General features: G+C 55.0%; 1 protein-coding gene across 1 annotated transcript; it reads right to left on the reverse strand.

Moving 5' to 3' along the window:
* Positions 1-9,513: 9,513 nt before the first annotated feature.
* On the reverse strand, positions 9,514-11,823 carry LOC150066088 (histo-blood group ABO system transferase 2-like). Its single transcript, XM_090329238.1, has 3 exons — positions 11,789-11,823; positions 11,156-11,290; positions 9,514-10,231 (listed from the first exon to the last, which is right to left on the reverse strand). Exons 1-3 carry the CDS (start codon positions 11,821-11,823, stop codon positions 9,541-9,543), a joined length of 861 nt encoding a protein of 286 aa, XP_090185364.1. The 3' UTR covers positions 9,514-9,540.
* Between the last annotated feature and the right edge of the window lie 2,403 nt (positions 11,824-14,226).

The following is a 14,226-nucleotide window of genomic DNA, read 5'->3' on the forward strand; positions in this document are numbered from 1 at the left end:
CTCTCACCTCATCCCTCCTCTCCTCTCCTCTCTACACTGGGCAGGAGAAAGTGCCACATGGGCCAGGGCTAGTGCAGGCTGCACCTGGGATGTGCTGGGTATGGATCTGACCAGTGATTTGAGATGAGGAGCCAAGAGATGACACATTACCTTAGCTCCTAAGGACCCTGAGCCAGTCCCACTTCCACTTTTCTAGAGATTAATTGGAGATAAGAGTCTTGTTACGGGATCCCTGTGAGGAGTCCTTGTCCCACCAGAGTCATGCAGAGACAGTCTCATACAAAAGTTGAATTTTGGGGTAAGTGGATAGCGAGCTGACCGCCAGGGACCAGTGCAGACTCAGGAGCTAATACTGTGACCCTGAGCGGTTGCCAAGCTGGGTTTTGTTTGTTTGTTTGTTTGTTTTTGCCAGTCCTGGGCTTGAGCTCAGGGCCTGAGCACTGTCCTTGGATTTTTCTCAAGGCTAGAGCTCTACCACTTGAGCCTCAGCACCACTTCCAGCTTTTTTCTATATATGTGGTACCGAGGAATTGAACCCCGGTCTTCGTGCATGCTAGGCAAGCACTCTACCACTAGCCCAAACTCCCGGCCCCCCAAGCTTGGATTTTTTTTTTTTTGCCAGTCCTGGGCTTGAGCTCAGGGCCTGAGCACTGTCCTTGGACTTTCTCAAGGCTAGAGCTCTACCACTTGAGCCTCAGCACCACTTCTGGCTTTTTTCTAGGTATGTGGTACCGAGGAATCGAACCCGGGTCTTCGTGCATGCTAGGCAAACACTTTAACCACTAGGCCAAACTCCCGGCCCCCAAGCTGGGATTTTAAGGACAAAAACTATGCAGTCACGCCGGGCCACACACAAGTGGCCAATGGGATTGCAGCATGCACAGAGAGAATGCATAGCCGTATCTGGCTAGACTCAGGCAGCCAAAGGAGTTAGAGCCTGCCTTGTCGGAGCTGTTTGAACTAACTTATCATTTTGGTTGGAATTGTTACGCAGATTTGGCAGATCCACATACAAAGCAGGTGGATATTCTTACTTATGGTGGCTGGGACAAGGTTGCTTCTCCCTGCAAGGACTGTCGTTAAGCTCCAACGTTTCACCCAGTGGTTGTCAAGCGGACTACAGCAGACAGGGACTTTTCAGACAGTTTCACTGCAGAACAGGCAGGGCTTTTCAAAAATTTACACAGTATAGCTCAGGTGGTGGTTAGGATGGGGTAGGGGAGTTGGCTATCAAGAAGATCTGAGAGCTTACTGCCAGTTGTCAGAATGGGGTAACTCCTGTCAGCCTTTCCACCTGACAATCTTTGCAGCTCAAAAGAACCCTTCCCAGCTGGGTGAGGTGGCTCACACCTATAATCCTAGCTAGTCAGGATGCTGAGATCTGAGGATCAAGGCCAGCCCAGGCACAAAAGAACCTAAACTCATATCTCCAATTAACCTCCAGAAAACAGGAAGTGGGGCTTGGCTCAAGGGTAGAGTGGTAGCCTTGAGCTGAATAGCTCAGGGACAGTGCCCAGGGCAAGTTCAAGCCCCCCGACCCACAAAAGAATGAATAAATAAAATAATAAAAGACCCCTTTCCCTTTTAAGTCTCACGTTCTTTAGTGCCCGGGCAGGCTTTGAACCATGCTACTTAGATCTCAGCCTCCTGAGTAGCTAGGATTACAGGTGTGAGCCACCGTGCCTGGCATCACTTCCACCTCTCTGAGAGTCACAGAATGGCATTCCAATTCCCTTTATTAGACCTGATGGCTCCTCATTTACAGAATCCCACAGACAGTGCTAGGAAACAGCTTTGCTGTGGCTGAGTGGAGTTCTGTACACACCTGCTGGGTCTGACCGGTCTGTGGTGTGCTCGGGTCCTCTGTTCCACAGGGTCTTCTGCCTGGTAATTCCAGCCACCACTGGGGACGTCTCCACTTTCATTCCTTCCCGAAACCAATGCTACTTTATTTTAGGGGTATTCAATGATTTGCCATATCAGGTTTCCAAGAGCTGTACCTTCCTGGAGAATTAAAGTTCTCAGGGTGACATTTTGGCTTTTTCTACACTTTATTCCTTCTAATAAAATGCCATTACAATGAAATATATTCATTATGAAAACTTTGTTTGCACAGTGTAACTGTTTTTCCAATTTTTGCTCCTTTCTTCCTTCCTGTCTTCATTTTGTAGGTCCTGGGGCTTGAACTCTGGACCTGGGCACTATCCTTGAGCTCTTCAGCTCAAGGCTACCCCCTTACCCTGTGCCTGTGCATTGCCCCTGAGTACTTCAGCTCCAGGCTACCACACTCAACTGAGCCACAGCCCCACATCTCCTTTTCTAGTGATTAATTGGAGGTAAGAGTCTCACCTTCTTCAGTGCCCAGGCTGGCTTTGAACCTTGACTCTCAGATATCAGAGCTCAGTCCCACAAGGTTTCCATGACACTGTCTGGAAAACTCGGCCAGCTCTATCCAGAGCCCTTCCCGCTGCCTGCAACTGCAACTGGCCACAGGTTCCATACTTGGCTGGCCTGTGCAGAACCAGTGTAACATATCCCACCTCTGCCCACCACCCTCCCTCTAGACTCTGCCAAGCCCCAGCTCTGTGGATCCAGCTCCTCCTTCCCGTCTGCTAGCTCACTCCTCAGCAGGGCCCATATCTGCCAGAATGGGAATCCCTCTCTCCTTGGCAGCCTGGGGAGTGAGGACCAAGGTGGACAGAGCTAGGCAGGGCCAGGCCTTCCCTCTCTCTGGCCCCCTGGCCCACGTCCCAGGCACTCACCTTGTTTTGCATCCACCTGTGGTCTCCTTTGAGCTGCTTCTCCTTCATGGCAAACCTGCAAATCTCCTGCCAGGATTGAGGACTTTGTCAGGGAGGGCTCTTGCCGTGCAAGCAGCCTCAGAGGTCAGCAAGCTCGTCCGGGACCTCGCCCTCCCTCTTTGTGTTCTTTTGGGGATTCTTTCAGGTCTACTGATAGACTCAAGGCCTGGATGGGATCTTTGAACTCTGAAGCTCAGGCTGGTGCTCGACCACTTGAGCCATGGCTCCTTTCCCATGTGGGAGAATTCAGCTCCCAGGTTTGACTGCCAGGCCAGCTGTGAAGAGCAATCCTCACGTGCGGTCTTCCTGAGGAGGAAGTGGACTGGAGGCGCTGGTGAGCGGGGCCTGGCCCGGCCTCTGTGCCACAGCCCTGGGCCGCCCACAGCTGCAGTTGCGCACTGCGCCTCTCCACTGTGGCTGAGCATGAGCTGCATCTGCTGTGGTGGAACCCAGAGCCGCACAGGGCCTCCACATGGAAAGGGGGGGTCTGGAGGTTTGGACGGAGCCCAGTGGGTCCCCGGCACCGGGCCCCGAGGGCAGCCCTCAACTACCCCTGTGGGAGTGTAATGCCCAGAAACTTGAAGCCCCCGGAAGGACCGCCAGAGGCCAAAGATGAGTGCCGTGTGCCCCTCCACCTCTGCCCTCTGCCTTCTCTTCCTCCTCCAGACCTTTCGTAGCAGCTCTCTGCTCTTGGCGTAGCTGTTTTCAGGAGAGACGATGGTTGCCAGCTTGTGGAAGGTGAGCAAGCTTTCTCTGTCGCAGGGGCAGATGAGAAGCTGACAGTTGGGAAGGTGGGGGAGGAGAAGCAGGACTCCATTTTGCTTGGGAAGCAAGCCTCGCAGGTGCCCACAAGAGGGATCAAAAGGGTTCATTGAGCCCCAGGAACACATGGGGCAGGAGTGAGTTCTTCCTCCTGTCAACCCTGTGCCACCCACATCCACGAGGCAGCTCTGCTGTCATTTCAAGGAGGAGGAGAGGCCAGGCCACCAGACTAACCCTGGAAAGGCGCCATGCCTGTGTGTGTGTGTGTGTGTGTGTGTGTGTGTGTGTGTGTGTGTGTGTGAGTGTGTGTGTATTCTTAAGGTCAAATTTGAGCAGACAGGAGCTGCCTGAACATAGCTCAAGCTGGGCAGGGGCTGTGTGTGTCGTAGCCCAAGTCCCAGGCCTGGCCTCTGGCTGGGCTCAGTGAAGGTGATGCCTGCCCTGTGTGTTCACAGGACATCTCCCTGGGGAGAGGAACCCACTGGAGACCTCCAGGATGTGGGCCCTGCTGGCGTCTTCATGCCCAGGTCCCCGAGGCAGGTGGAGAGGACGCAGGAGCACACGTTGTTAACGTGGGTCATGATGGCCTGGATGGTGGGGGCCCGGCGCTCCTGGCCCTTCTTGTGCCTCGGGGACCGGAGGGAGCCCAGACTGTGGTTGGGCACTGCCTTCTGGAACAGCTCCTGGGGAAGAGTGCCACACTCAACAGGCCTTGTCACACACAAATACACACACACACACATACATACACATACAAACACACAAATACACATACACACATACACACACATATACACACACATACACACACATATATACACACATACACACACATACAAACACACACATACAGACACATACACACAATACACACATACACAATATACACACATACACACATACATGTATACACACATACATACCCACTCATACACGTATACATGTATACACACATACATACACACATACATACACATATATGCACACATACACGTACACACATATACACACACACGCATACACACACACACACACACACACTTACCAGGGCCCAGGCCCAGGCCCTCACCAGCACGTGGTGCTCAGGGCACAGAGGTCAGCCCTGCAGCCTGTGGGAGTCCTGGGTCTGCTGTGCTGACCTCTGATCCTACTCGGCACCGGAGGGACGGTGAGGAGAGGTGGTGGGAGAGGAGAGCAGTCTCCCCTCACTCTTCTCTGTGCTCACAGAAGCCTGCATGGCCCCGGCGGCACCTTCTTCGGCCCTGGCCAGCCTCCTGTTGTCTGGCTCCTGGCCCACTTGCCACGTCCTCCCCCTAGGTCGAGGGCCCCGCCTCGTGTCTGGCCCCGGCTCACATCAGGCACTCAGCAGGTGCCTGCCTAATGAGTGCTGAGGTTCACAGCTCAGCTGGCTCTCGAGGGGCCTGGCTGACCATCTGTCTGCCCCAGGCTTGACTCTGCCCAGCTCAGGGACAGGAGCGCTGCGGCTCTGTAGGCATTGCACTTAGCCAAGTGGTCCTGGACAGCGAGGACCTGGGCAGGCCAGGCCCTCTGTGGCCGAGCCATGGTGGCCTCTGTCTCTGTGGCAGCTCTGGTGACTGTGCTTCCTCAGCGTGGAGCAGCCCTGAGGTGGAAGGCGCCTCCACCACAGCACGGCACGCTGGTTCCGTCTGGCGGCCCAGCCCCATAGTCAACGTGACTCCCGATCAGCCGGGGAGGCTGCTGTGTCCTCAGGTCTGAGCTCCCCAGCCACGGTGGAACCTGGCTCTGTCTCGGCCTTCCATGCTGCTCTTTGGGAGGCTGGTGCTCCCCCAAGGCAGAGCACCAGGGCTGGAGTCTGCCCCAGACACAGCATGGCAGCCAAGGGTAGCACAGCCTCCCACTCCTCATTGGAGGAGTGAGATGTGGACCCGGGGTGACATGTGGGGGCCAGGTGACGGGCGGCTCCCGGGCAGCCCTGGGAGTGGGGCCTCGTCCGCTCTGAACTCCAGAGCCCATGTGGCACTGCGCTCCCTCCTGCACAAGAGGCCATAGCTCTGGCCACACAGAGAGCCACGGTGGGTGCTCCTATCAGGGAGAGCAGAAAAGGTGGTGCTCATTCGAGGCAGAGCACCAGACTGAAGGTCAGAAGCCCCCCAGCTGGGCACTGGAGGCTGGTGCCCTGGGATGGAGGAGCCGAGCCCGGTGGCACAGGGCTCCTCCCTGCAGTACAGGCTCTGTGCACCTGCGCCAAGGTGGCAGCTGGCGCCGGTTTGGCAAAGGAGCCTACGGCTCTAATGACACAGAGCACCCGTCCGTGCTCCCATCACAGAGGGCACCGCAGCTGGTCCTCCGGAAAGAACCAGCCGCAGAGCCGGAGGAGGAGCCCTGCCCACTGGGCACTGGAGGCGGCTACTCCGGGACGGAGGCTGGAGCCCAGGCGCCTCGCGGCTCCTGTCAATACTGCACGCGGAGCTCCACCAGCGCCGGGCTCCGGGGCCCTGGAGGAAGCTGGCTCCGACTTGGCACCAGGGCTGTTGCCACACAGAGCGCCGGGCCAGGAGTCCAGCAGAGAGGGCAGCCCGGCCGGAGCTCCTCCAGCCAGGAGCGGCTCAGCAGAGGGCAGAACAGCCCCAGGTCAGCACCCGGGCTGCAGCATGGCTCCATCTCCCCAGCGGACCTGCTGTCTCCTCCACACAGAGCCCCGGAGCCCAGGTGCCCCCGGGCTCGGGCTCAGCGATGACTGCTGCAGGCAGGGATGCTGCTCCGGTTCCAGGAAGTCCTCCAGGTGGCAGTCCAGCCAGGTGCCCAGGAGGAGCGAGGTGGAACTAGGGGCAGGTGGGTGGGAAGCAGAGTCCACCTCCAGCCAGCAGCTCCCTGCTCCCCCTCATGCCCCTGTGTGGTGGCCGTCCTTGTAGACACCAGCACAACCAACACCAGCCCTTTTACCTGTGCCACCAGGGGCAGGCCAGGCCCGAGGAGAACGTGGAGGGAGGGTCCAGACCAAATGCTGGAGCAGCTGTGTCCTCCCCCACATACCAGCCCCTTCATCCTCTTTCCACTAGGCTCTAGCAAGGCTGGTTGTCTCCCCTCCCATGGGTTATGGTCACATGGGACACGTAACTTCATTTAACCTGCAAAAAGCCAAAAGTGGAGGTGTGGCACAAGTGGCAGAGTACTAGCCTTGAGCGAAAAGCCAAGTGAGACCTCAGGGGCCTGAGATCAAGCTCCGTACTGGCACAAAAATTAATAAAATAATTATAATGAGATACCAGTGGGTCTCACCTGTAATCCTAACTATGCAGGAGGCTGAGGTCTAAGGATTACAGTTTGAAGCTAGCCTTGGCAGGAAAGTCCCTGAGACTCTTGTCTCCATTTACCACAATCAGCTGGAAGAGGAGCTGTGACTCAAGTGGTACAGCACTAGCCTTGAGCACAAAATCTCAGGAGCAGTCCAGTCCCAATGTTCAAGCCCCAGAACCACCTGTGACATAAAACGACATCAAACAAACCATTCTGTGCAATGAAAAATTTTATTGACAACATAAAAAGTCGAGCCACAACGCAGAAATGTAAAACACAGATTGGTAAAGAACAGTATAAATTATACAAATAACCCTCAAAATTCAATGATAAAAAGTAAACCAATTAAAACTTGGGCAAATGGTTGTCTGGGCATGGGTCGAGAGGAAAGACTCTTTTCTAGCCAGCATGAGGTATTGGGTTCAATCTCTAGTCCCCCCCCCAAAAAAGTGACAAATGACAAGTATGAAAAGACGAGCCACATCAAATCATCAAATGTCATGAGACCCACAAGGCAAAAGAAGATATTTCTAAGGACTAGTAGCCTCACACCTGTAATCCTAGCTAGTAGAGAGTCTGAGATCTGAGGAGTGCAGTTCAAATCTAGCCTAGGAGGGAAAATCCATGGGACTCATACCTCCAATAAACCACTGAAAAGCTGGAAGTTAAGCTGTGGCTCAAAAAGCAGAATGCTAGCCTTGAGCACAAAAGCTCATGGACGATGCCCAAGCACTGAGGTTAAGCTTCAGGTACTAGGGGGGAAAAAGATATGGAGGCAGGAACCAGTAGCTGACAGCTGCAATCCTAGCTATTCAGGAGGCTGAGATCTAGAAGATAATGATTTGAAGCCAGCTTGACTAGAAAGAAAAAGTCCAGCAGACGTCATCTCCAAGTGACCAGCAAAATGCTGGGCTCAAAGCATGACATAAGGCAAAGCACCAGCTGTGAGTGAGAAAACCAAGAGAGTGCACAGGCCTAGATTTCAAACCGCAGTGCTGGCACAGGAGCAACAGAGACACAGAGTGAGGCAAGTAGCAAAGTGGCTAAAGCTGGAGATCGGATGCCACCAAATGCTGGTGACAACCCAGAGCAACAGGAGCATGCACTCATGCCTGGTTGAGGGTACAAGATCACGTGAAGCTAATGGACAGAGTGAGGAAGCTTCTGCAAACATTCAATCCCCTTCAGGGTCCAAACGAATGGAGAATTCATTATCTGTAACTGCTCCAACCTGAGGTGGAGCCCAGTACCTCCCCACCCATGGGTGGGTGTTGAAGGAATGCCACATTCAGACCTCAGACCACTTGGCAACCAAGAGGACACCCAGCAATGCCCTTCTCACAGATCCTCTCACCGATAGAGCAGGAGCCCGGGACAGAAGGGGGCAAGGGCTCTGTGCATCATGGGTGTGCATCTGCCCCGCTGACCCTGGGGTTGACCTGAGGGAGGAGTGGCCAGGATCTTCCCCAGGAAGGCCAGCACTGCTTCCTGACTACAACATCAAACTGTAGGGATAACCATGGGGGAAGTGGGGAGAAGAGCGCGTGGGTCCCCACTCCCGCCCCACACCACTCATTCAGCTGCTGGCAGATCTGTGACCTTTCTAAGCTTAAGGAACTCTGGGCCTGGGTGCTGTTCCTGAGCTTTCAGCTCAAGGCTACCGTCCTTCCCTTGATCCACAGCACCACTTCGAGTTTTCTGGTGATTAACTGAGATAAAGAGTCTCACAGGGAGGGTGTGGGGGGGGGAGGGAAATGGGTACCAAGACATGTGAAAGGGTATCAATGTATGTGAATTAATGCACCTTCTATCTGGCAAATACCATGTAACCCTTTTACTAATTACAATAAAAAACAAAAAAGAAAGAAAGAAAAAAAGAGTCTCACAGACTTTCATGCTCAGGCTGGCTTTGAACCGTAGTCCTCAGATCTCATCCTCCTGAGTAGCTAGGATTACAGATGTGAATGACTATACCCGGCCAATAACCAATACCGCCATCAACAAACCATGGTTAATAACAAATGTTCGTGGAAATCCAGCCGTCATCCTTCAAAAGCCCAGAGAACCACAGAGAGGGGGCCGGGAGTTTTGCCTACCAGTAGAGTGGGCTTACCTGGAATGCATGAAGACCTCGGTTCAATTCCTTGGTATCACATACATAGAAAAAAGCCAGAAGTGGTGCTGAGGCTCAAGTGGGAGAGTTGTAACCTTGAGAAATCCCAAGGACAGTGCTCAGGCCCTGAGCTTAAGGCTCAGGACAGCCAAAAAAAACATAAAACAGAGAAAGTGCAAAGGATCAGTGAAAGCAAGAGAAAGCCAAAACAGCCTGGCAGACAGTTCAACACTGAAAACCACACAGGGGCCAGGCCAGCTGGCAAGACCTCCTTGGAGCTGAGCTAAGCTCATGGCCTCCACATGGCAGAGCACAGTAGGAAGGTCGTTCTCAAATGTCTGTTCTGCCACCAGGACCCAGGGAAGAGTAGGAAAACAGCCTGAGAATGGAGGCAGATCTGGCACCAGGCCCTCAGTCCTCCATCACCTGCCCAGGGGGCTGAGACCAATGGCCTCGCACTCAGCACTTCTCAATATCAGAGGAAGAGACAGCCCTGACCTTTTGCTCTAAAACCATTTCAGCCCAGCACGGGGAGAGGGCGCCCTGGCCCGGCCTTGCTCCCAGACCCTCCCTGAAGTCCTGTGCCTATCGGTTCCTGATTTCCGGGTGGTTCTTGTACACAGCGACAAACCGCATCTTCTGTAAGACAGAGGGGCGGGGGAGCATGCGTGGGTCCCACAGGTACTCCGGGGACAGCACCTTGGTGGGCTTGTGTAACAGCAGATACTTGTTCAGGTGGCTCTCGTCGTGCCACACAGCCTCGATGTGGTTGTCCCGGTCGGCCTGCATGGCCTCGTGGCAGGCCCTGGTGAGCCGGTGCACCTCCTCTACCGACCCCCCAAAGAAGGCCCCCATGTAGTAGAAGTCCCCCTGGTCCAGGGGGATGTAGGCCTGGGACTGCGGCCGGCGCTCATAGGTGAAGGACGCCCGCTTGGCCTGGTAGAAGCCGGGGTGCAGGGTGCCGAAGAGCGGGGTCAGGATCTCCACGCCCACGTGGTCCTGGAACTTCATGTCCACGTCCACACACACCAGATAGTCCATCTCGAGGCGGGGGCGCTGCTCCAGGAACCGGCTGATCATCTCCATGCGACGCATGGACACGTCCTGCCAGCGCGGGTAGCTGGGCACCGACTGCACCACCAGCCGCCGCCCCGGCCCCAGCACCACCTGCGGCACGTCGGCCGGCCGGTCGGTGAACACGTAGTAGTTGACCCGGAATCCCACCATGAAGTGCTGCTCAGCAGACTCCAAGAACTGCCTCAGGAAGGCGACGTACCTGCAGGACGCAGGCGGCCATAGAACCCACCCGGTGCCGGCTCCAGGCAGCACACCCCCACCCTCTCCTGCCAGAGGTGGGGACCCCAGGCTCCCCACAGGACAGCAGATTTGAGCTGGAGGCTTCCTGTGGCCCCACCTCCAGGCCACCATTCCCACAGCGCATCCTGGCCTGAGCCATGCTCCAGGAGGCCTGGCAGGGGTCTTGGGGGCCACAGCTCTGTGCCCTCTTCTATGCCTGTCCCTCAGGCCCATCTCAGGGAAGAGTCTCTGTACCCAGCCCTTTCTTCATGACATGAGGGGTCCTTGGGACCATGACCTCAGTTAACCATTTCTATGCCTACCCAGCAATCCCTCTGCTCACCCCCCCCCACCTCTGGGCTACAGAGTGAGACTCCACAGAGCAGGGGGACCACGAAGAAGGGGCAGGGCTTGCCTGGGCCTAGACCTTAGATCCAAAAGAAGAGCTTGCAGCCCAGGGAGTTTCCATCTGCCTCATGGCATGTCATCCCTGGAGGCTGTCCAGAGCCACATGCCCCTACCATGGGACAAGGATCTCCAGCATCTGACAAGCACACCATGCCACCCTTTGTGCCTGCACAGCACTGGCTCCTCAGTGAATTCCTCACAAGGCACCAGAGCAGCGGCTGCCAAGGCCTCAGCCCTGGCTGACAGCAGTGGGGTGCCCGGCTGCCTTCGTGCAGGCCCAGCACCTGCTCCTGTCTGGGAAGGACCACGCCAGGTCCAGGGAGACACTGCACATGCGCACATGTGCAGCAGGGCTTCTGTGCTGGGGACTCGTCTAGTCCTAGCCACTGGGAGGAGAGCACCCACGCTGCTTCCGTGCCCATCTCAGACCCTCATCTACCCTAGGGCCTGGACAGATCTGGGTGCCCCCAGACCTCTGCCCTCCACCATCTCTTACTTTTTGATGGCAAACACAGATAGTCCCACGGTGATGTTCTGGAGCTGGAACTGCTCATTCAAGATGTCAGTATTGAAGGTCCCCTCCCAGACGATGGGAGCCAGCCACGGGGTCAGGACAAGGACATCTCTCCTACTGCACAGAGAAAGAGCGCCAAGCCCAACCTGTGGCCCAGAGCCCTGCCTGCCGCCCTCCCATCCTCCTCTGCACCTCCCACTGGCAAACGCGGTTTCACCAGGAAACCAACCAGAGGCAAATCAGACTCAAGGGGTCAGGCAGCAGGTGTCACTGGTGGGCCCTGCTGCTGCAGAAGGAGCCAAGACGAGCTGGCAAGGGTCAAATAGTCCATACACCCCCTACCCAAGCACCTTAGGGACCCATGCCTCTGCAAGGAAAGCAAGTCAAAGAAACAGACAAGTTGGTCTGGGACCCCGAGTCCCATCCAATACCAGGAAAAGAAAAGGGTTAATAGAAAATGGAGCATTAACCCAGGAAATTCTTGAGGCTTTGTTTGTTTGCTTTTTCTTGCCATAGGGAAGCATGGTAGCCAAGCCACATCCCCAGCCCAAAGAAACTGCCTCCATGTCTTTCCCACAGGTCTTTGTGCCACTTGCAGTGGCAGTAGATACTCACGTGGGCATCAGAGTCATCGGCTGGGGATATATCATCCTGCAAACCAAACACAAGTGTGCACAGGAGTCCTTTTGGCTGTGGAGGCAGGCTAGACGACCTCACCCTCCAGAACAGTGGAGGTGGGGCTGAGGCGGGGAGAGACCTAATGCCTGGAACTCACAGGGGGCTGAGCAGCAATCTCTCTCCTGGAGAACCAGCTGATACCCAGACCAGCTCCCCTGGGCCCCATACTGGCCTGTTGCAGTTCTAGTGGCCTCTGAGGCCCAAGATTCCTGTCAGAGGCCAGCCTCGATGGCAGGCTGAAACACTGTCCACGTCAGCCCTGTGACCACAAGCACTGGACCCAGAAGACACGGAGCCTGCAGGTCAAATGCCTGCAGCAGCCATGATTTTTGTGTGGCTTCCAGCAGTAGGAGTCAGCTTGAAGAGGGCAGGCAATTACAGTGTAGCCTATAACAGGGGTGAGCCCTGATGACATCTGTGACCAAACCTGGCCAGTCAGAAAATAACAAACCCAGCCGGTGCAGTGGCTCAGGACTATAATCACAGCTACTCAGGAGGCTGAGATCTGAGGGGAATAGTTCAAAGCCAGCCTGGGCAGGAAAATTTGTGAGACTCTTTTTGTCTCTAACCAGCAAAAAGCTGGAAGTGATGCTGTGGCTCAACTGGTAGAGCTCTTGCCTTGAGGAAAGCCTAAGGACAGTGCTCAGGCCCTGAGTTCGAAGGCAGGACTGGTAAAACAGAACAAAACAACAACAAGAACAACAAAAACAGCTACACAGTAGTGGTTGGGATGGAATGAGAAAAGGGGGATGATGAGAGAAGCGGTGGCACTGCCCAAAGACAAATGTACTGGTTACTCTACTTATGTAACTCCTCTGTGCGTCACCTTCATAATAACAATATTTTAACCTTAAAATAGGTTTTCTTGGGGATGGGAGTTTGTCCTAGTGGTAGAGTGCTTGCCAACATGCATGAATACCCTGGTTTGACCCTTGGAGCCACATACATAGAAAAAGCTTAAAGTGGTGCTGTGGCTCAAGTGGTAGAACAGCAGCCTCAGGAGAGCACAGGACAGTGCTCAGGCCCTGAGGTCAAGTCACAGGGCTAGTAGAAAAAAACAAGGTTTCTTTAGAGCTAGGACTTAGCTCAGTGGTAAAGTGCTTGCCTACCAAGTGACAAAAATTGGGTTCAATCTTCAGTACTAAGTAAACAAAACAAACAAGTTTTCTTTAACTAAAAAAGTCAGGGGAAGCTGGGCCCTGATGGTTCTCATCTGTAATCCTAGCTACTCAGGAGGCTGAGGTCTGAGGATGGCCATTCAAAACCAGCCCCCGAGTCTCTCATCCCAATTAACCTCTAGAAAAGAGAGAGTGGCCTTGTGGCTCAAGGGTAGGGTGGTATCCTTCAGCTGAAGAGCTCAGGGACAACACCCAGACGCAGAGTTGAAATCATAAGCTGACCAAAACAAAACTGTCAGCGGGTGCAAAGGAAGCCTGTGCCCCGTGAGCTGAGCCCCGTGAGCTGAGCCCCATGAGCTGAGCCCCATGGTCTCTCTGACCCCAGTAGGAGGCAAAGGCAGGGAAGTCACACTGTGCCCAGCTCCCCCCCACACAGCCCCTCCGGCTCGCACACATGGCAGTCCCGAGGCTCCCCCACAGGACACTGTACCTGGACCTGGATCTGCTCTGCTGGTCCTCCCGCTCCACTGCAGCCACCCTATGGAGACACAGGGTCAGGTCTCAGCCCTCGTGCTGGAGACTGGCTGAGGCCTGGGGAAGGAAGGGGAGCCCCAGAAACACCGCCCCTCCCCAGCTGAGGCCAGTCAACCTCCAACCTCAGGGGTACAGCCCTCAAGAGCCAGCCTGCTGTGCCCAGGGGTGGGGGCACAGCTGCCTGCTGCCCCAGCCACTCAAGACAGGGAGGCAGAGGACTTGCAGTGTGAAGCCAGCCCAGGCACAAAGTGAATGTGACAGGTCCCCAACCAAACCGAGTGTCAGCACACACGTGGGACATGGAGCCATGCTGGAGCAGATCCGGAAAGCCAGGCCCACATTACATGAAGGTGGCAGTGGCACAAGGCAGCCCCTGCTGAATGCTGTTCTCCCTCCCTCCATGGAAGGCCTGCAGAGGGCAGCCAAGGCCACACCCAGACCCAGGGCAGCCTCTGTCACTCTAGAGAAGTCTATGCATAAATTCTCTCTACCTCTCTCTAACACACACACACACACACACACACACACACACACACATAGAAAAGTCCTGTTAACTAGAAGGCTGTGTGTCCAGGCTCCTGCTTTGGTTCAATTGCTTTGAGTGTTATATTTGTTCAACAGTGGGATTCTCCTTTTCTGTAAAGAAAAGCCACTTGCCTTTTAACTTCTGCCCTCTAGCACAAACCCGGTCCCTCTCCGATTTAATCCTGGAGTCTGCGTCTC

The sequence above is a fragment of the Megascapheus bottae genome, chromosome 3 (genome assembly GCF_031878675.1).
Source record: "Megascapheus bottae isolate mThoBot1 chromosome 3, mThoBot2.hap1, whole genome shotgun sequence".
Lineage (NCBI taxonomy): Eukaryota > Metazoa > Chordata > Mammalia > Rodentia > Geomyidae > Megascapheus > Megascapheus bottae.